This window comes from Callorhinchus milii, unplaced genomic scaffold (assembly GCF_018977255.1).
Source record: "Callorhinchus milii isolate IMCB2004 unplaced genomic scaffold, IMCB_Cmil_1.0 Scaffold11, whole genome shotgun sequence".
Classification (NCBI taxonomy): Eukaryota; Metazoa; Chordata; class Chondrichthyes; order Chimaeriformes; family Callorhinchidae; genus Callorhinchus; species Callorhinchus milii.
The window spans coordinates 15,346,952-15,370,587 of NW_024704752.1; the positions used below are offsets into that span (position 1 = coordinate 15,346,952).

The following is a 23,636-nucleotide window of genomic DNA, read 5'->3' on the forward strand; positions in this document are numbered from 1 at the left end:
ATTTACAGTTCTCCCCCTCGCTTTCCACTGGTGATAATCCTTCTGTGAATAGAATCATTAATGGGGGAGAAACACACACACACACCAATATATATATACTGTGAATGAATGAGTCAGAATATAAAAAAGGGATTTGAGTTTGTTGTGAAATATTGGACATCTTGTATACACAGTAGTTTGTCCTTCCTCTTATACCATAACAATTTGGGTTTGCATTAAACTGGAGGTTGAGCCACCAGAGGGCAAAACAGAGAAGACTTCAGAATCTGTGTCCAATGTGGTGGATGAACAGAAAGCAAAAGCAGTTAAGACAAAGAAGTTATGGTGACAGTCTTCTCGTTATGAATACTCTGGGGAACTGTAAGTGCTGCTTCTGAATCTGTGCAGAGAAAGAAAGACAGGGAGATCTGTAAAATACACCCTCTGGGTAGCAATGTGGGGAAAAGGATTGAAGAAAGGGGGCTTCAGTGTTATTTTTCCTTGCAAGCAAAACTTTTTTTTGTAAGAAAAATTAAAGCATTCTGCAAGGCAGCTTTGAACTCATTTGTGCTACCTGGTTGGTAGCAGCAGGGGAGAATAAATATTCTTACAAAAACTATAATTAAAGCAGTCTCCAAGACACCAACAGCGAGCAAAGCCAAGGACACGCGTATCTCCAGCCACGTGGGGAGTTGGAAAAGTGGGGAAGCAAACGTAAACAAATGACAGCTTCTAGGACAGCTGTGACAAGAAAGATTTCCGAATACAGTGCGTTACCACTAAATTTCAAAAACAGATTAATGCAATGTCTTGTTAATGAAGAGAGTGAATGTTTTATTAATAATCCTTGCATTTGATATAGCGCCTAATCATAATTCGCCCACAAAATATACAGTCAATTCACTTCACGTATATTCTGTGAAGCGCTGTGAGATGTCTCAAAGACGTGGTAAGGCTCTATTTCAAATGCAAGGATTATTATTATAATAATAATTTGGGCATTCAGTCCACGACTGTTTGTGGGACACCGCTGTGTGCAATTGTCTGCCGTGTTTTGCCCGCAAAATATACAGTCAATTCATGTTACAACATATTGTGTGAAGCACTTTGAGAGGCACAATATCAAATGCAAGAATTATTATCACTAATATGTTCTTGTTAATATTATTATTATTGATAAACAATCTTCCCTGGTCGTAAAATGAGAAAGAATCAACATGTCTGAAAATTGAAACTTGCTTCACATTTTACTTTATTTTCCTTGAGTTGAGAATAGATACTGCTCGATTCCAATGAAATCTCAGAAGCGCTCAAAATACCTTGACCCTAATCACAACCACATTAAACTCACAGCTGCACTCTGGCAACTCCAGGGCAAACGATCTTAATCCAATCTTTCTGTTTATACCGCATCACATGCTCCTTTCAAAATGCTGTGTGTTAAGTTGTGAAGAGCTAAACTTGATATCCAGCAAGGATAAATTTCTCAACTCTTCTCTCTATCAAGTACCTTGTGTTGCAAACCAATCATTTGAAATTCCTGACTTTGTGAATAGTGCATTAATATTTAATCAACTAATAACTGCGTCTTTCTTTTCTATATAGCTTGTTGGAGTTCGTCTTTGCAGTAAAATGGTTAGCAAAGTCCCAGTTGTGCTCCTGGCCTGTGGTTCCTTCAACCCCATCACTAATATACACTTGCGCATATTTGAGCTTGCCAGAGATCATCTTCATCAAACAGGTCAGTGTCAAAACAGCTTTAAAGTTTCAAGTGTTCTGTGTAGCTTTAAAAATGGTTTCAAAGGAAAGGAAACGCGAGAACTGGAATGTGATATCCAAAGGGAATTCAAGTACAAATGATTCATATTGTTTTTCTACTGAATAGTTATGTATGGAAGCACAGTGGGGAGATCCTCCAATGTATCAGTTTCTGACTCCAAGATTATGTGTTTGGCAATGAATCAAGTCAACCCCCTGTGGCAGACTCGCTAGTGGGGTGAGTCTGCAACACACCAGGGCACATCTGATGACAGAACAGCCAGCCTAGTTCATCGGCGGGATTTAAAGAAGCAAACAGGTCATCGGGAGCATCATGAATTTCCACTCAGCAACTGTTAACCTTGCAAGTCAAAGCTCTAATGGGATCTTGGGTGGTCCTAGCTGGACAAGTGATGGGAAGCTTGCCAGTCAGTGCTCTTATTGGCAAGCAATGCGATTTCAGCTGGTTAAACTGAGCAGTATACCAGCCCACTCTCTGGGAGCCCCAAGCCGTGGACCTTGCCAAGCTGTGCCTAATACCCTCTAGAATTAGAGAAACAGGGTACCTCCAGGCTGAGTGTGCACATTCCATTCCAGACAGGGAAATTTCTGTGATATGGTGGCATACATACTGTAGCTTCAGAAGAGCATGTCCCATTACTAATATAGTATCATTATTTCCTGCAATATTTACTCTTGTGGCCCCTGAGTAAATATTGTGAGCTGTGAGCCGAGCGGAGGCCGCGGGTGGTGGAGGGGAGGTTTAAGGTTGGATAGGTAGGGAGTTGGGAGGGCATGAAGGGAATTGAAAACGAGTGAGAAGATCTTGATATTGATCTGTTCAGTAATTGGGAACTAGTGGAGCCTGGCAAGGACTGGTGTGATGGGGGTACGGAGTTATATGCGGGTGAGTATCCGGGTGGTGGAGTTTTGAATTAATTTGTGCATGTGAAGCTGGGGAGACCAGCGAGGAAGGCATTGAAATAATCCAGCCGGGAAGTACCGACGGCATGGCTGAGGGTTTCAACTGTGTTGGTTGTGAGGTTCGGACGAAGGTGGGCAATGTGTCAGAGGTGGACAATGCGGCGGAGGTGGAAAAAAGCAGTGCTGGTCAGGGAACGGATGTGGGGTAAAAAGGAATTTCTTAAAACGTTTTCTGTGCTCCCAGCAAGGTTAATTTCATAACATATTGTTGTTTCAAGACACACCATCCAGAGATATCAATAAAAAATTGTACCTGTTTTTCATTTAACCATAACATTCGCTTTAAGTAATTTGAAACCCAGGGATTTTGTATATATTCACACCAATTTCATTATTATTTGCTGAATTACAAGTTATGGGACTGTCAGTGTCATTCATCTCCCTGAATCTGCTCCTGAGATATCCAAAGTCTTAAATAAAGATGACTTTGACTGTGAGCTGTTGTTCTTTCCAGTATCTGCTGACTGGCCACATCTTGAGCCTTGGGGTTTCATTATCATATTTCATGCTCATTATCATGTTCGTAATATTCTTTGGGTTGTGAGTGATGAAGACTCGATCCATCTTATTCTTTTCATGTGAAGAATTAAGTTTAGAGTGGCTCGCTCCCTGATGTCTGTCATTGAAGGTACTAGTCTGGTGTGGAACTGACCCATACAATGGAGGAGGGTGTTTAGGTCAATGCTGAGTTAATTGAGCTCAGTTGTATTGACATCAGAGGCATTTAAGTTTGCTTCAGCGGCCTGGGTTAGGAAAGGAGAATAAATCAGCTGTGGTCCAGCTCCTTTCTGTCCACTGATTCCCGCTAGATATTGTGGAGTCCTGTAGCACAGTGGTTAGAGCACTCGCTTTGCAAGCGAGAGACCTGAGTTCAATTCCAGGAAGGGCGAAACCTTGGGCAAGTTTCCTTACTCCACACAGAGCCTAATAATAATCCCTCCAAAACCAAAAACAATAATAAATTGGTCATTTTCAATCCACGACTGTTTGTGGGACATTGCTGTGCGCAATTGGCTGCCGCGTTCGCCCACAAATACACAGTCAATTCACTTTACAGTGTGTTCTGTGAAGCGCTTTGGGACGTCCTCCCGACGTGAAAAGCGCTATATCAAATGCAAGGATTATTATTATGGTTATGTGCACATCATTTGAGGGACCAAAGTTAGGCAGTGCTGAGGTCTGTTTGTGTTCTCATGTGTTGCTTCATTCATGCTCAGAGCGTAGTTGATATCGAATCCTGACCCTTGTGAAGCATCAAAATTATCTTTAAATTTTTAATAACACCCAGTCACACAAGATACTTCCAGGAATAAGGCACTGTGAAAATGAAAAGTCCTATTTAAATGGTAATAAAGTGGTTCAGTCGGAATTCAATAATACCTATCAATCATAGGGTACAGTGAAGTGTTTTGATATATACATTGCAATAGATCTGTATCTATTTCACAATAACTTCCCCTGCAATGATGGAGGCTGTGGCTCTAATACTTTTAACTGAAATGAACAAGACTCTCCAAACCAATTCTTACAGTCTCACCACATTTGGTTCTATACAGTTCTCTGAGGGGCACAAGACATAAGGCAATAACGTCTGCAGCTACGACCCTCCAGAGTACAGAAATATCTATCTAACTGAAATAAAATAAAACTGGAACCATTTTTCAAAAACATAACCAATACAACAGAGTAATAGAGTAGGTGAAGGTGGGCACACACTTGTGATGCCTTTATTTTATTATCAATTATTAACCTGTTTTTTTACTGAGAATAAAGTAGCATTTCCTCCCCGCCAGATTTGATATATCTTTTTTTTTTGGGTGTTGACACAGAGTTTTCTTTTAAATAAAAATACAGTAACTCATTGGAAATAATTGAGACCCTGTTCATCAGATGGAATTATGTCTGTGTGAAGTTGTAACATTCTCTTGGGAAATGTCCTGTTATTTGAAACTGAACTGAAACTATCATGCATGCAAGGATAATGGAGGGGGGCCATATAAATGCAACGTATTGATGCTCTTGTTGTTTAGTACCCAGAGAAAGTGTGGATATCATATGTGGATATCATTCAATTGTCTTGATTGTGACCCCTACAAGTTTATGGTTGAAAGGAAAACATTCAGATTGAAATCCATTCGCTGTACATGCCTTGTTGGAGAGAAATTCCGCCTGTGTCTAGATTTACTCTTATTTATGTAATATATTTGATTTCAGAAATGGGGGAAATTCTTCATTATGAAGCCAGTGCTCCTAAGAACTACTGAAAACTGACTTTAAGGTTAAGGATGAATTCAATAATTTTCCAAATTCTGGAGCCTCCAAAAGGCTAAATAAATGGAGTAAATCTAGACCGAGATGGAATTTGTCATCACATATGTTTTTTAAGGAAACACTCATTGGACAGGCCTCAAAAGAGACGTAACAGGAATGGCCTTGTGCCTGTAATGTAAATGTGCATTCTGACCATTAACAGCTATCAGAGAAGAGATCTTGTTCCCTGCTGGAAGAGCTACGTTCTAATGGCTTTTTCCTGTAAGTGCTGCTGCTTTCTGTGAATCTCGTTACAATGGGCTGTGGTGAAGCTCTGTGTGAATTCATCCACTTGTTACAATGTGCATTGAATTGGATCGGCTTGCTCCAGATTTCATTTGCTGAGTTTAAATTCAAGTCCATGATTGAACCTTGTGATTTGAGCATGTATTCCTTAAAGCTGCTTTACCGGGAGCAGTCCAACTCCCAACACGTTCTTTGTAGCCCAGTGGTTAGAGTGCTTGCCTCGCAAGCGAGAGACTGGGTTCAATTCCAGGCAGGGCAAGTTTCCTTACTCCACACACACGCATCTGTTTACCTAGCAGTAAGTAGGAACCTGTTGGTGGTCGATTGGTGGATTGCTTTTATGGGGATAATAATTCCTTGAAAACAAAATAAGAAATTGGTCACTCAATCCACGACTGTTTGTGGGACACTGTTGTGTGCATTTGGCTGCCGCGTTTCTCCCACAAAATACACAGTCAATTCACTTTACAGTATATTCTGTGAAGCGATTTGAGATGTCTTGAAGACTTGATAAGGCTCTATATCAAATGCAAGGATTATTATTGTCATTGCTGTTGCTTAAACCAGTGCATTCTGTGTAATACCACATAGCAGCCGCATAACTACACATCCAAAATGGCGCCGTTTTGCTTTATAAAGTCACGTGGACTTTATCTCAATTGAAGAGAAGTTCACTTAATCCAAATTGGATTGAACCAAACTTTCACGAAAATGCAACTGAGGTTTTTTTTTGTTTGTCAAAATTTGCAATTAATTCTCTCTGTTTATGGATTTCAAATACTCCTTACCTTAACCCTCTCCCCAGATACTTGCCGTTTCTCTCAGCTTCTGTGCAATTTTTCTCCGGTTAATGTTGACGGTGACACTTTCTTCAATTATTGCATCAATGTGACAAATTGGTTCCCAGTCAGTGATGATAGTCGATGGACTTAACTGCTAAACCCTACTCCATCACACATTAATCAGACATGTTGCGATTAACCAGGGAATGTGCCTGGCCAAAATGAACTCTGCACCTCAAAATGTAAATCGATTTTGCTATTTTTTAAAAAATAAAATGCACAGCCACAGTTTCTTTATGCTAATTAAGCTCCTCTACTCCTGCCCCGTTGCAGGTACCATGGAATTTCCTGTTGGAAGCATTGGTTGATCACATCTCCCCTTGAAACAGTGCCACACTGCTCAGCAGCACCCCTGATCCTTGACCTCCACCGATCCCTCCGGAAATCCTTTTTCTTTGGATTTAAAATTTGGTGTGTTTAATCCCAAACAGACCAGTCATTACATATGTTATCAAATCCAAAGGGATAGATTTTTTTGCACTTTTGAAATGCTTTCAGCTGTATTTGGTTTCAAGATCTGATTCCAAAGTTGTGAAAGGTTGTCAGAGAAACAAATCCAGTAGCATATCCTCTATTTCATTTTGACTGCTTTTTTTGTCAAATAAGATTAAAGGCTTATAATAAAGCACTCAGGTTCCCCTCGTTCACACGCTAATCCCAGTACTCATTAGAGTTGCTGATCCTGAGCCTTATTTGTATATTATTATTGGCACTTAATTACTCTGGAAGAAAATTGTTCCTACTTCTCTTCTCTCCAAAATATGGCACTGCAGGCTGGTGCATGGTTCAGAAACAGTAACCACATGCATGTCAAGCTAAAACTGCTATTGAAAGCTTCTTGAAGTATGAGGACATACTTATGTTTCAAGCCTGCTTTCGACGACTGAGGACCTTGTCTGACTTTACCAGGAGTGTATCCTCAGTGTCAGTTGAGTTCTAAGGGAAACATTGCTTCCCCATTTGGGATGAGAGCATGCTTACAATTCCAAATGCGTTGCCCAACGGAAATTCGTTTTAGCTGTGAAAAGTACTATATTAATGTAAAATTTGTATTATAAGATATTCATTTTATTGATCTCAAAAGAACGAAGGGTGACTGATCTGCTTAGCCCCCACCCACCACCACATCCACTCGGCTGGCTCTGGTCTCCTGCTCGTCCCTCACCCCCTCCACTCCACCATCGGTGCCTGTGCCTTCATCCACTATGCCTCGAAACTCTGAACCCCCTCCCTCAATCCCTCCGCCTTGCCCCCTCCCTCCCCACTTTCAAATCCCAGATAAAAACCTTCCTTGTTGATCGTGCTTGCCTCCCTGCTCCCTCTCCCCCTGGCTCGGTGTCAGACTCCACCACTGCCAAGCCTCTGTGATACTACCCCGCGTGAAGGGCGCTATATAAATGCAAGTTGTTGCTGTTGAAGGGCTGAGTCTGTCCACCAAGATTCACAGAGCCTTCTGATCCCAAATCCAGTGCTCAACTGCGGGCGAGCTACCCAAGACATGAATGTCGTGAGTCAGGAATTTCTCAGCAATTATACAAGTGTTCTGGCAATGGACAAGTGTTCTGGGTGGAGGGCTCCAAGGCAGATCTGCCAGACCCATACTTCTCAGCACCAGGTACAGGTAGAAGCCCAGCATTTGCCTTCGTACATAGAGGGAAGAGTGAGCTTGGCTCACTGTTTGGTTGTTGAGCAGAATTGGCAGAGGCTGGGGAAACAGCTTGATGCTATTTGATTTAGGGCTTTGTTATTCATTCATAAATTATACATTTATTGTACTCTAAGCCCTTTCATGAATTTTCAGAAAACCTGTTGCCAAAATCACTGTTAACAAACAATTTTTAAAACCTATGATATTTACTCCTGTAGTGAAATATATTTGCGTAACAAAAGCCATCGCGGGTGAACTAACATTGACCGTTCGAAATTCTAAGTCGATTTATTTTTCCTCAATGCTTCTGTCCTAGGACTGTTCAAGGTTATTAAAGGCATCATTTCTCCAGTTCACGATAAATATGGGAAGAGAGGGCTAGTGAGAGGGGATCACCGAATTGCTATGGTACAGCTTGCTGTACGCTCGTCAGACTGGATCACTGAGGACGCCTGGGAGTGTGAACAAACTCACTGGTTGCAGACTGTGAAGGTCCTGAGGTAAAAAGGCTCAGATTGTCTGACGAATATAGAGATCAGCATTCCCTGCCTACATTTTGATACACCTATCATCTCTCTGTGTAAAAATAATCCTTGCAAGGTCCTATCTTTCATACCGCCTCCACTTCGTCGCAGCAAACAGCTTCTCCTCCAACCCCCGCACTGTCTCGTGCGGTGTTCCTCGGGGCTCTGTCCTCGGTCCCCTCCTCTTCACCCTCTACATGCTCCCCCTTGTTGACGTCATCCACAGACATGGGGTAAATTTCCACATGTATGCGGATGACGCCCAAATCTACCTCTGCCTCCATCCTGAAATCCAGGACTACTGAGGTCCTGACTGACTGCCTGTCCGACATCAAGTCCTGAACTAGAGACAACTTTCTCCAACTCAACGTCAGCAAGACCGAGGCCCTCCTGATTGGCTCGTGCCAGCGCCTCCGCACCTCAGGCACTGCAGCATCAGCCTCGCACGGCTGCACACTCAACCTCACTAAGCCAGTCAGGTACCCGGGTGTCTTGTTTGACCCTGAACTATCCTTTCTCCCCCACATCCACGCCATGACCAGCACTGCCTACCACCACCTCCACAACATTGCCAGACTCTGCCACTGCCTCACCCCTCAGGCTGCCGAAACCCTCACCCACGCATTCGTCACCTCAAGGCTTGGTTACGGGAACTCCCTCCTCATCGGCCTTCCCAACTCTTCCCTTCACAAGCTGCAGATCATCCAAAACTCTGCAGCTCGTGTACTCTCACGCACCAGGCTCCGTGACCCCATCACTCCCACCCTCGCCCGACTCCACTGGCTCCCCATCCCCCAGAGGGTTGAGTTCAAGATCCTCGTCCTCACCTTTAAGGCCATCCATGGCCTTGCCCCCTCCTACCTCTCTGACCTGCTGACTCCCTATCAACCTGCCCACTCCCTCCGTTCAGCGGGCTCCGGCCTGCTCCATGTCTCCTGCCCGACCTGCCCTACCATTGGTGGCCGGGCTTTCAGTCTCTCTGTCCCCACACTCTGGAACTCCATCCCACGGTCCCTTCACCTCGCTTCCTCCCTTGCCTCCTTCAAGGCCAGTCTCAAGACCCTTCTCTTCGACTGTGCCTTTGGTCTCCCTCCCACCTCTCTGCCTTCCCTCACCCCTATACCACCCTTCCCCGATCCCTGACTGTTCAGCGCTTTGAGACATCCTCCCGACGTGAAAGGCGCTCTATAAATGTAATTTTGTTGTTGTTGTTGCTTAACATAACATAACATAACATAACATAACATAACATAACATAACATAACATAACATAACATAACATAACATAACATGTAGGAGCAGGAGTAGGCCATTTGGTCCTTCGAGCCTGCCCCGCCATTCAATCATGGCTGATCTTCTAATCTAACCAACTTCTGTCAAACTAAGGAGCAAACTAAGAGTGGGAGAACTAGTTTTAACTCAAATCCAAATCAAATGTTTTTTTATTGGTCCAGGAAATTGATGAATTGCTGAATTAGCAACAAGCAAAAAAGTAGACTTCCAAAACAAAGCTCCTCAGTTGTTGGGAATCAAAGCTGCTTTAGAGGCTTATCCCAGTCTCGTAGACATCGGTCCTTTTCTTGGGAGTCAAACAAGCAATGATATAACCATTGTGACTGATGGTGAGAATAATTAATCATGGCCAACATTAAGATGTGCATCAGATTCTTGGCATTATCACTGCACTTAATGTCTGAATGGAAATGAATTTTGCTCCACGGTAACTGACATTGGTTATAGATGCAAAGGTACCTGCAGCATTGTTTCATTCTTAGCTCTGTCTTCAAACCAGAAATGGTTTTCTTTCATGAAGAGATTGTGTCAAGATTAACAGTATTCACAATCAGAAGTCAAAGTGATGTAAAAATAGAAAGCAAAGATTTTGTCATCAGGAATATCAGGCCCATGGTTCCTCTTCAGGGGAATTGAAGCTGAGATGATTCTATCTTCACAAAATTTTGAACAAGATGTACTCAAAGCAGGGTTTCGAAGATTGTATTGAGTAATGGGAACCCTTTCTGATTTTCCCTTCAATAACCTGGGGCCCTGGGGTACACTATAGGACCTCTACAGCTTTCTAGCTGCAAATCCATACCAGAAATTGAACCTCCAATGTTCTCTGTCTCTATAAATTCACACCAAAATAACTTCCCGAGTTATTCGGGAAACCCCTGTTTGCAACTTTAAACCTAAATGCAGAGGCACAGGGCTGCAGAGGTAATTGCTGATGTGTTCCTGTAATATATTCACAGTGCAATGAGGTTCGAGGTTTATGGACTACATAAGAAATTAGCACTGAATTCAGGGTTGGTTATCAAACTATATTTAGAAACTGTTCTGTGGTTTTATTGTGATATAATATGTGACAATAATCATTGCTTACTTTATAAGATTGTGTGTGTACCTGTATAGGAATAAGAATCACTGAAGGGAAATTCTGCGCTTGGTGCATTGTTGAGTTTAGTAACTGGTTTGGTGAACAGAGAACTGTGTATGTGTTGTAGTGGCATTAAGAGGTGATAGCCACTAGAGGGTATCATGTGATTAGACTGAAAGTTGGAGAGAATAAGCATTGGCGACAGCCATGTTAGGAATTAAAGCGAATAGTCTTCCTGCTCATTCTATTGCACATCTGTCAGGTGAAACCTTAAGTTTCCAATGACAGTAAACATAGTGAGAAAAATATGGTCTTACATATATTTAAACAGGATTAGTTTCCATTGTCAGACTATTTCTCTTGAAACTCTTCTTTCCAGCAGTGTAACTTTAACAAATATGCTACTGGTCAGCAAATTTAAAACTGAATCAGTTAATGTTAGCAGATAGCGAAGCACCAGTCCAAACTCCATGACGTCTGAAAGTGTCACTTCTTCTGCTTCAGATAGGATACGTCTAATCAGTCATCTAAATAATAACTGTGCCATCTTGTAGATGGATTGAAAGACTTTCGATGCTGATCTAGTATGTCTGTGTCTGATTCCATCTGTTTGTATAACAGTCTAAAAGACCCTCTATAGCAATCCCTTCCCATTAACCAGGCATATATTCCCTGATTTTAAAAATGCAACATTTTACACATTTGCCTGCGGATAAAGAGTATTGCAATTACACATTTTCAACATAATCATATTTTCAACATGGACAATTACATATTTATAACATAAATAAAATTGTGTACATTATTTAGCATGGTTGAATTAAATATTTCCCTCAATGACATCTGCTTCGGAAGAGTTTACTACGAATGAATATGTTGGGGAGACAGTGCTCACATGAGAAATACTGGGAAAATGTAACTCCCGCTTATGTAAAATCTCTTATTTAACTTCTGAATTTATTTTTTCTGTAAAGAACTAATTAAAGTTTGAAGTGGTCCCTTGTGCTCCTTGCTGAGAATCTGTGTGGTATTAATTGAAAGCGTGACTAAATCTGCTTGTGCATCTTTGATAGGATTATAATAAACAGAGGTCTTGCTGTATTGCCTTCTCCTTTGTTTCATTGCAGGCACCATCACAATGCATTACTTCATCAGCATCGAATTATGAACGGAACAGCTCCCGAAAACAGACAGTTCTTAAAAGAGGAACACTGTTCAGATTCATCCCAGTCTATTTCAGGTGTGGATCCCATGGGATGTTTTATTTTCAAACAGACACTCAGATGTGGAAAAACACATCCTAAAGTTCCATTCTACAAAGGTCACTGTCAAGTCCTGTGAAGGATGGGACAGTGCATTGTTTGAGCTCTGATGGGCAGTTTATCTCAGTTGGTAGATGTTTGCCTCCTAGTTAGAAAATTGTGGGTTTGAGCCCCACCCCAGAATTTGAGTGTGTAAAGCAGAATAAGCACCGTCAGAAATTATTGCTAGTTGTTCTGGCCTTGATTTGGAATCACTTGATAAAAAGGTATGAATTATGGTGCTTGCTTACTACAACATGATGACGAAACAAGCCAAGGCACTTGCATAACATACTTAATACATTTTAAATGTAAACTCGGAAATTAAACTCCATTTGAATTTCGTTACCAGTGCACAAGGTTGAATGAAAGCGGAACATTGAGAACAAATAGTATATTGATATAGAGTGAATTCGCCAGTTACTTCCAGGCAGGGCGAAACCTTGGGCAAGTTTCCTTACTCCACACGCCTAATAATAATCCCTCCAAAAAAACAAAAACAATAATAAATTGGTCATTTTCAATCTACGACTGTTTGTGGGACATTGCTGTGCGCAATTGGCTGCCGCGTTCGCCCACAAATATACAGTCAATTCACTTTACAGTGTGTTCTGCGAAGCGCTTTGGGATGTCCTCCCGACGTGAAAAGCGCTATATCAAATGCAAGGATTATTATTATTATTATTATTACTTCATCTTATCTCTGGCCCGAATCATGGATTTAATCCGTGCCAGCAACAGTTTGGTCTGTAAATATCACAGCATTTTTACTGTCATCTAAACATTGAGTTTATCAGACGGAACATTTGCCTGATGATCTTTTCTTAATAGTATGGGAAAGGCTACAAATTGAGACGGTGTTAATTTGTTACACAAAATGCTATAGTGAAGGTTGAGGCTTTATCAGGAATCCTTTGCATGGATTTCTGGTGTAGATCAGACACCCAGCTGACCTAATAATTGCTTCTCACTTACCGTATATTTAAGCGCGAATTCAAACAAAAGTTTTTTTTTGTAATAATACGCCCCCCCCCTCCCTCCCCTCAAAAATAAAATCTTCCTGAATGGGTTATTCTTGAAAGACAAAAGTAGCTGAATTTTAGAAGTCTAATTAGAAAGCGGAATTTAATGGACAGTTTGTCACACTTTTCAGTCACACTACATTACGCTTGCGGTCAGCTAACAAATAATGCTGTTCGACGATTGAATTGTAAGCATCAGTCCAGTGAAGGAAGTCCCTTTTTGCCCCACTTTCCTTAGTTGACCATAAAACCAACGGATGTTTGTGCTACTGCTGTACTTTTTTTCTGCAGTTGCCTTTTTAATTTCAGTATTCTTTTCAATGAATGATGAAAAAGTCTCACTTCAAAACTGCCTTTAATTATTCACCCAGATATCAATGTGTCTATAATGATGTTAAATAACTTGCCCAATGAAGATGAGGCTTTAAAACTCAATATAATCTCAGCAGTTATTTTGATGTATTTTGGTCATTTTGAAAATGAAATAAATTTACAATCCACTCATATTTTTCAGTGTTTTTGCTTCAGAGTTCTTCTCTTGTGTTAACTCTATTAACTGCAGTACTCGGTACTTCATTGTGATGCAGGTGGTGTCACGTTGGGGCAGAAATAGTAGAACTTCATTTTATGGATTAAGATCAAACCATAAATGTTTCTTTTAAAAACTGACAGTGGCATGAATTAAATGATTCAGTGTGCAAATGTGACTTATATTTAAAGTCACCTGGGCAGGAGCAAATGTTGAAATTGAAAATTGAGGCAGCAGTGTATTTTATAGCTCCTGTCAGTTTTATATACAGTGAATGGATTTTTTGTTGCACTTTGGTGCTGACTTGCTATTATTCACGAAGGGCTGGTGACTCCCATGCACCTCATATAAGAATAAAGTTCTAAGTACCTATTTACAGTGTATTGTAGAGGTAAGGGGGTTAAAGTGACTTGACGAATGCAGCAATGAACAAGATAATGCGGAGGCATTGGAACTCATGAAAGACCTTTAACTTTGGGGAAAATAAGCTGGGTTTCCTGATTGACCTCCTCCCCCCTCTCCCCTGCCTTACAGAAAAGTCTGCAATTGTGGACATCAGATGAATGAATGTGACATTCATCCAACAGTCCAGTGACCTGCTAGCACTCACTGCCAAGGCTAACTTACGCGTGACAAATGTACTTGGGAGAGGAAGCTGAACTCAATCTTGAATCATTGTGTTCAGATGAAATGGGGGTGATAATTGGGAAAAACTAAATTAGTTTCTCGGAAGGAAATCATTGGAAGCAATTTTGATGATCAAGAAGAACATGTCATGTGGCACGAGATGAAAAATAAGACTTTTCAGATGTGTATTGTGAACAAAACGTTTCAGAGGAAAGAAATTAATTTGTGAAAATAATGAAGGTTCGACAGTCAAGTGGCTGGAGATGTTTCTCATTAATTGGTTCCACTTACAAAAGTAAATCTGGGCGAATGGTGCTTCAGGGCACATTATGTGTGGAGAAAACTGATTGAATAATATACTTAAAAAACACATTATACAATTTTTGCAATGTAAATGTAAACATGCTTACCAGAATTTCAGTTTATTGCGATTTAACCTTCTTGAGTGACTACAAAGGAACTTACACAGGGACCAATAGTAACAAGAGATTAATAATAAATAATAATAATCCTTGCATTTGATATAGCGCCTTATCATGTCTTTGAGACGTCTGAAAGCGCTTCACAGAATATACTGTTAATTGAATTGACGGTATATTTTGTGGGCAAAATGTAAGGAAGGTTTCACTGTATGTATGGATAATGTGTCAATGAATAAGAGTTTTATTATGAATCTGTAAATTAAGAATCCTAGATATATGCTTATTGGTCAAGATACATCACTACCAAAGTTGAAAATAAATGAATTAAGAAGCGGAGGTTAGGTGATACCAATCTTTGTTTTAAAAGTCCATAGATTGGAAGAGCAAGTGAATAAGAGAGATAAGGGTTCCTGAGGCTGTAACTCCTTGGAAATACTGACTTGGAATAACAGGCAGTGCATTCAGTTTTGATAATAATAATAATAATAATAATAATAATAATCCTTGCATTTGATATAGTGCTTTTCACATCTTCTAAACGTCTCAAAGCGCTTCACAGAATATGCTGTAAAGTGAATTGACTGTATGTTTGCGGGCGAAACGCGACATCCAATTGTGCACAGCAGTGTCCCACAAACAGTCGTGGATTGAAAATGACCAATTTATTATTGTTTTTGTTTTTTGGAGGGATTATTATTAGGTGTGTGGAGTAAGGAAACTTGCCCAAGGTTTCGCCCTTAGTGAAGTAACAGCATATTCACCCAAATGCAACCTCTGGGAACCCTATGGTGAACACAGCAGTAGCGTTGCTGGAGCTGCACAGCTTACTTTCAATATATTTAAAGTGCACAATGCTGTTCAGAAGAGCAACTTAGAAGTCAATGCATCGTCCCTTTCTCTCCCAGTCTCCACAGGTTGATCTCAACACAATACGAGACAGGGAAAAGACAGAGCCACAAATTTTGTTTGCAAATCAAACTTGAAACATACTAAAATTCAGTCTGGTTGAATAGTCCATTAATAATGTTTTGTGTTCTTTGTGCAAACAGCAAGATCAGATGAAACATATGACATGACGCTGTTTGGCAGCTTTCTTTCATGAATTTCTGCCGAGCTGAGTTTGTGATTATCCCTGATTATAATGGTCACGAGAAAACTCTTTGACGAAAGCATTAGCAATATAAAAGTGCTGGGGGTCGCTCATGTGGATTTCCTCTACATGTGGGGCAACCAGAGTTGCTCAAACACTTGAAGAGAGCTTTGCCAACTGGTAAAATCATTGTCCAATTTTATAAACTCTAGTGGGCACAATGATATGATTAGTGACTGTATGTCACTGAAGCTGTAAAACTCAACCAATATTTTAATTATTTTCTTCTTTCCCCCTGTTATGTCATCCTGTGTAACTTCCACTATTCCTCTCACTAACAGTATGTTGTCTGATCCCTCCACCAATGTTGTTCTGGTATGGTCATTTGTAATGGTTGACTTTTCTTCTTTATGGATAAGTACCTGATTTCCGATCTCACAGTGATACCATACATGTCGCTCTGTGGAGTTCCACACTTTTGGGCTGAATTAGTTTTTAACTTTTAAATGAAAATGTATCTTGGTGGCCAACATAGTTAAAGAGAAATAATAATAATCCTTGCATTTGATATAGCATTTTATCACGTCTTTGAGACGTCTCAAAGCGCTTCACACAATACACTGTAAAGTGAACGACTGTATGTTTTGTGGGCAAAACGGCCATAAGCTGAAAATGAAAGAATGTTAAGATCATTAAAGAGGATAATGAGAAGAGATTGAGAAATGTCTAAAAGGGCTGAGCAAATAAATAAGAACAGAAAAGTGTAGTAATGAACTCAAAGAAAATAATGATATTGAACGGGTGTACTAAATCATCCTAACTGATTTTCCTGCTATAGGGAAGACAGTGTGAAATACCCATTCCCAGTCTTGGTTAGTAAATAAAGGTTACATACCTGTGTTAAATGATTTACAATAAAAAGCTGTGATGACAAAATTGATTTCGCTGAAGACTCCCATAACTCTCCTAACTGAAGTATTAATGGACCTTCTGATGCTGACTGACCTACTTGGATATCCAACCTTCTCTGTTATTAATCTAATTATTGTACCTTTGAAACAGATTGTTTCCAGTGAAGTGCACCTCTCGGGCTCCTTGGTTAAGTTTGTTTATCTTTGTTTATTTTACAGCAATTTCACATTGTAGTTGGCAAAAATTGATGAAAACATATACGGTTATCGTTTTGAAACAGATTGCCTTCTGTAGCTAAGCTTGTTCTAAAGATGCATTCGTTGATACATAGGTTTTGTGTTTGTTTTTTGCAGTTCTGCCACAGCTAAAGTTGCTTTGTGGAGCAGACGTTTTGGGAACATTTCACATTCCGAACCTGTGGAAAGATGAACATATTGAGGAAATAGTTGGAAAATTTGGCATGGTTTGTATTAGCCGTGATGGAGCAGCCCCACGGAGATTCATTTATGAATCCGATATCCTCTTCAAACACAGACGTAATATCCACGTGGTGAGGGAGTGGGTGCAGAATGATATAAGTGCCACTCATATCCGCCGAGCTTTGCGCAGGGGCCAGAGTGTGAAATATTTGGTCCCAGATAATGTTATTGACTATATTAAAGAGCACAATATATACACTGTGGAAAGTGAACAGCAGAATATAAATGAGATTTTACAGCCACTGAAATCCCAAGACGACATGATAAGCCCACTAAATGATTAATTGAAATAATGATCAAATTTTGCAGGAGTTTTCATGTATTGTAATTCAAAGTTGCTTGAAAATACATGTTGTAAACATAATTACGGCTTGCAGGATTTGTGTTTTTAGGCGATAGAGAGAAGGAATTTAGTGAGGTGGTTACCTGTTTTCTCTCTCTCTTTACTCTCTTTATGTATTAGTCATGCATGTGTTTATCTTTGTCACTCCTGCTATCAGAATATTGCAGAACTTTACATTGATTTAACGGGCAGGTGATTTTGATACTAACATTTTAATTTGAATTCTATTCAAGGTCTTTGGTCAAAGCACTCTTTTCTCAGAAGTGCAACTCCCAAACTGCCTTTGAAAAGTATGTTATCTTCATTTGTCAGTGTTTCATTTGTGCTCCCATCATTGGATTTAAAACCAAAAACTATCTGACTAAAATTCTCTGGGGTTGGGAGGAAGAGGATGGTTGGAAAGAGTTAATACTGAATCAGCTCCTAATTATAATGGAATTTTAGCAAAATTATTTTTTTCTTCATTTGAACTGAAGGTTTCCATTTGTAAATGTAAAATCCATTATAGTTCGATGGGAATAATTAAAGGAGATTTTTCATGACTTAATTCAGACGACTGGAGGGAAAGATGGCAATGGAGAAGAAAATGCTGGAGTAAGCAATTCTGAGTTGCTGCAGATGTTAGGCTGTTAAGAAACACATAAGCCAGTGAATGATGTTCCATGTGAAGAGAGTTCAGAAGGGTAAGACTGGAAGAGATAAAATAACTTAAGATGAAAGCTCACAGGCTGTTATATTCAGAATCCTGGTAGCTTTGGAAGAACATTTTTCTCCAGTAATCCTGTCCACTATTTACCGCAAATTGCACTGATTCATCCCGTAGTTGTGGAGCAATGTTATTGAACTTTGTTGAACTTTATTGAACTTAATGAACTTTGCAAAGAATTCTGTAAAGCAAAGGCCTTATCCCAAGTTACAATTATAGTGCAATGAAGCAAATACACTACACGGACTATATATAATTCCCACTCCAAGGATAATGAAGCATAAAATATGTCTTGATTATTTCATCTATACTAATAAAACGACAATGTCTGTGTGTGTGTCAGCCAAGCTCTCAATAACCAGTTGGCGTAGAGACATGATTTATACCTCATCGGAAAGGTCTTCCATCTGGGCGTGTCATTGGCATATTTGTTTTCGGGGATCTCCTATCGTTGGTGAGCTATGTTAAAGAAAAGCCCCAAAATATGAGCTACTAGCTATACCCGATGCATGGTATTCTGCACAAAGTAGCGACAGGAAATCACACCGTTCTGGAGGCATTGGGAGAGGGACAGAGAGAAGGAAGGAGGGAAAAGAGTGGTGAAAAAAATTTCAATCCTACATTTTAGGAATGAACTCTCCCCTCACCCCCCCAAAAAAAGTACACTTTGATCTAACCTGTTGAGACCTACAATATCCTGGATGGCGGTCAACAAAGTCTTCACAGTTTAATGGCTGTTTCTGCGATATTGCTATATGTGATTCGGTTGCCACATTTACCCACAAAATACAGTCACCACACTTTACAGCAAATCCTGTGAAGTGCTTTGGAAGGCGCTCTTGAACTGAAAGATGTCATATTAAATTGAAGGACATTTTTTAATTCGGTGATTCAAAAAGCGTATTTGAGATTGTGTGACTGTTTACCTTTCTTTGTTATCATTGACTGTGGCGTTGTTAGGTTTAGACTGGTCACAATGATGTGATGCTACAGTAAAAGTATTAACTATAACGTAGTAAAATCATCTGTTGTGTTTTGTAAGATATGGAAGTGGTGCAGAGTTCTGCCATAACAACTCACTTGAACAACAAACCTTGTTTTGGACAATATTGTAGCCCGAATTTGCTTTTTTCTCAGTTTCTGCTTTGATGCAAAAACCGAGAAAAGCCCATGAAGGCAACAAGTGAACGTTCATGTGGTCAGAGATAAGAAAGTGGAATAGGGTCAGATTAAGTGCAACATCTGCAGTTCTTATTTTGTTAGATAAGACTGGAAAACCATCAACTCTATAGGTACAATCGGTTAAGGAAATGTTCCTGTGCTGCTTATTTACACTGCATTAATATTATAATAAATGCAGTAATTTAATGTTTTAAAAAAATGCAGCAATCATACTCTTCCATCGTTAGTTATAAAACCAGTTGCTTGGCAACATCAATCTCCAGCCACGAAATGAGCAGAGCAATCCCTATATATGCTTGCGTCTTCCTAATGAAATCACGTTAACCGTACTGAGACCTGTTACTGAGCTTTGATTGCAGTTGCATCAAACTATTGGATGACACACTTTAGTTAAAGGTAGCAAATCTCATAATGTCACAAACCAGTATTCTGTACTGTACTTTGCGATCCATTACTTAGCCTATTAAAATTGCATAATTTTTGTTTGCATTTGATATAGTGCCTTTCACATCAGGTTGGTGTTTGAAAGTGCTTCACAGGATTTACTATAAATTATAGTGATTGGGGTATTTTGTAAGGTGAACACGGCAGTCAATTTGCACACAGCAGTGTCCCACAAACAGCCATGAAGTATATGACCAATCTTATCTGGGAAATTGTTGGCCAGGACACGGAGAGAAACTTTCTTCTTAAATAAATCCTTTCCATATTTCCACTATTAACTCATTAAAAACGAATGAATCAAAGGTCATGTTTGAACTTGATCTTGTAAAACATTTTATAGCTATACACTGTCAGGATGTTATAATGTTAACTGCTTTGATATTAAAAAAAATCTTTGAATCCAATCTTGTCACAATTCCGTTTATTAAAGGTTAACTTTTTCTGCATCTGTATAAAATGAGATGAAATATTATTGACTGAGATTTTTGTACTTTTGGGCTGATTTACTTGCTCTATGATTTCCTCACACACAAAATTACAATGATAAAGGATAGAGGGAGTCCTGTGTAAAATTGGACTGATTTCTGAAGCCTAACTTCTAATGGGCTACTTGTAACACTTGGAGCAAGATTAATCATTTCAGTCTCCTGCATAGTTACATAAATGGTCCAGATTTAAAACTCCAACATTTTTCTTATGGATCTCCCAAGAGTTCAACTGGGTTTGACTTGAGCAAATCTTTGATAGATGTAATTTCACACTTTGTTTCCTTTACGCATTCCTTTATGTCAGACAGCGGAAAGCAGTACTGGGTAAGAGGTGCGGGTGGGAGAGGAAATGTTGTGAATTGCTGTTTAAAATATATTCCTTCACTTGACTGAAAACTTCTGAACTTTAAATGTTGGTGCAGCAGCATTTCAAACTAAGCAATGGCTGCAGTTTTCCTTGGAGGTTCCTTATCGCAGTGGATAACGACATTTAAACACTTTGATGGTCCTCCTGACATGAAAGGTGTTCATAAATGTAAATTGCACTTTATCCAGCTTCTAAATAACAAAAATGGAACATGTTCGCTGTGTGTTGAGTTAGTTCAAGACTCCTAAAAAACAAAGCATTTTACTTGGCAAATTTTTGTGCCATCAAACTAGAGCATTATCGGTTATGATTGGAAGCAGTCGAGGAGAAATCTCTTACCGTGAATCACCTTGTCACACTGACCGAAATAAGTTGTGTGGAAATAATTGGTCATGTGGCAAAAGTTGAGTTGTGTAATTAATGTGGATTTTAATTAGATTCGACAAGGATATAGCACTTGATCCACAAAGCAAAAATAAGCTATTTTATGTTTCTGTGTGTTGGCCCCAATTTGAGAAAGAAACATATGGCAATGGACTCTTGCAAAATTGAGTGTTCTTTCAACATTGTTAGATTGGAAACATTACATTACTTTAACCTGCTCTATGAATTAATCTCAGATCTTCCTCGATTAGCACTGTTATTGGAGGAGAGGAGTGAAGGGAGGCTGTTGCTGGTATTATTGCTTTAAAAATGTTTCACATGGATTTAGTGAGACACAGTGGAGAAATTTGAACTTTGTGCTCTAGTAGTTATATTTTCAACAATGGTTGATTTACTAGAATTACTAGGGAGTGACTTTGTTGATGTGTATGGCACTAATTCGGAATAGGGCCATTCAAATCAAAATGAGTTGGTAGCAATGAATAATTCTCTAAATAAATATCCTACTGTCAGTAAACCGTGGAATCCTAGTACCTTTTTATTGTGGAGTCCTGTAGCTCAGTGGTTAGAGCACTCGCTTTGCAAGCGAGAGACCGGAGTTCAATTCCAGGCAGGGCGAAACCTTGGGCAAGTTTCCTTACTCCACACGCCTAATAATAATCCCTCCAAAACCAAAAACAATAATAAATTGGTCATTTTCAATCTACGACTGTTTGTGGGACATTGCTGTGCGCAATTGGCTGCCGCGTTCGCCCACAAATATACAGTCAATTCACTTTACAGTGTGTTCTGTGAAGCGCTTTGGGACATCCTCCCGACGTGAAAAGCGCTATATCAAATGCAAGGATTATTATTATTATTATTATTGTAACAGAAATAGTTAATTGTTTCTTCCAAGAGTAAATGCCTGAGTTTCAACAGCTTCCTTGGGGAAATAGATGTACATGATAAACATGATTCTTTTTGAAGAGGAACAAAATGACAGGATATGGGGAAAAGAATGGGTAATAGGATGAAACTCTATAGCACTATGGAGGTTAGTACAAGGGACACTTCATGGCCTGAATAGCCTGTTTTGTGCTGTATTCCTTTGAATGTAATGAAATAAGGAAGATATATAAAAACGAATACCAGACAATCTTCAGTTCAAAGAGCTCGTAAAATAAGGTGGAAATCCATCTCATTTTGTCCCCAATGGTCCTATTTTTCATCAAACAATGTATGCATTAAACTGTATAGGTAGTTCTGATCTATAATGGTTAATATCTAAAATAAATTACTATTTTTATAGAAAATGAACAGGGTGAAGGAAATCTCACCGTTGTCAGCTTCAGCTCCTCACTTCAACTTGCGATCAAAAGGAGAATACACGGTAATGGCCAGCATTTAGACAGGTGTAATCAATTGATAAATTGTTTTTCCTATAGAAATAAGTCTGTTTACAAATCCATTTCCATCGGCTTTAGCTTGAATCGAGACAATAAATGAGTATTCGCTGACATTTGAAACTATAGTTAGTGATGGACCGAATCATGCTTTTGATAATGACCCTAGCTTTAAGTTTTTCCTAAAACATTCTAAATGTAAAGTAACTTTTCACACGTTAGTGGATGTGTGAATTAAATAAAACTCTTATTCACAGTTTCACGAGTTCCAATGTGTTAGCTGTATAAACATTATAATACTCATTTACATAAAAGGTGGACTTATTTAATGTTTATAATTTTTTTTCTCCCCATCCTATGACATAATTCTGAGAGTATCACACCTTGTGACCACAAACATGATAGGAAGTTTGGAAGTGCAATTGAAATTCCAGCCCGAGTCATAAGAAAAAGTAACTTGTCACAAAGCTAAAGCAGATTTGGTCCTAATTTGAGAAACAACCATGTGGCACAATGAAGAAAAGATGCTAAGGGTTTGTAAAGAGATACCATGGAAGAGTAATAAAAATATTGAGGACCGACATGGGCTATTTTCTAAGGAAAGGTAATGTGTTATGGTGTGATATACATGCTTAGCTCCCTTGTTATGGGATCAAACAGTATTACAGTGTAGAGTTTTTTATTTTGAAATGTGTTGTTGTGCTGCCTCTTTATTCTATCCATAATCAGACTACTAGATATTAAATGCATCATCACCACAAGGTCACCTCCCTAAACTACCTGGGATAAATGTATATATACATCTCTACAATATCCTCAGGATTGACACCTGCCCAACCTCTACATCTGTAGGTAATACATTTTTATATATATACTTAACCACATTTGTCATCATAATTGAAGACCCATTTGCCATTAGTTCAAGAAGCCATTTGACAGGACATCAGGAAGAGTTATAGCAGTGTCAATGGTAGCAATCGTGCATGGATGACAATATATATTTTATGTATTAAAAAGGTAAGTAGCCTTGACCTGAATTGGGCCTTTTCAATAAGTTAATGCATCCAATTAATAGATCCGTTTTAGGTCATTTGGGGAATCGGAATCCAGTATGGGGAATCCCATTCCTCATCTGTGATAGCCCTGTTCATCTTGCACTTAGAAACTGTGCTTGAATATGATTTCAGTCATAAGTCACTAACAGATGCTGAATAATTTTTATGAAGGATTAGGAATTATTCTGTAATTGTAAAGTAATGTACAGAGCTGCGAGGTTCTTTGTTTTAA

General features: G+C 39.4%; 1 protein-coding gene across 1 annotated transcript; it reads left to right on the top strand.

Annotated features, from left to right (window-relative positions):
- Positions 1 to 265: 265 nt before the first annotated feature.
- Positions 266 to 18,506, top strand: nmnat3 (nicotinamide nucleotide adenylyltransferase 3). Its single transcript, XM_007888038.2, has 5 exons — positions 266 to 360; positions 1,585 to 1,720; positions 8,084 to 8,267; positions 11,796 to 11,908; positions 16,925 to 18,506. The coding sequence occupies exons 2-5, from the start codon at positions 1,612 to 1,614 to the stop codon at positions 17,332 to 17,334; spliced, it is 816 nt and encodes a 271-aa protein (XP_007886229.1). The 5' UTR covers positions 266 to 360; positions 1,585 to 1,611; the 3' UTR covers positions 17,335 to 18,506.
- Positions 18,507 to 23,636: the final 5,130 nt, after the last annotated feature.

Bases quoted from the DNA above. Each gene is read 5' to 3' on its own strand.
- nmnat3 (XM_007888038.2), top strand. From the start codon at position 1,612: ATGGTTAGCAAAGTCCCAGTTGTGCTCCTGGCCTGTGGTTCCTTCAAC. The intron at 1,721-8,083 runs GTCAGTGTCAAA...CTTCTGTCCTAG, and splicing joins AGATCATCTTCATCAAACAG to GACTGTTCAAGGTTATTAAA. The intron at 11,909-16,924 runs GTGTGGATCCCA...TGTTTTTTGCAG, and splicing joins TTCATCCCAGTCTATTTCAG to TTCTGCCACAGCTAAAGTTG.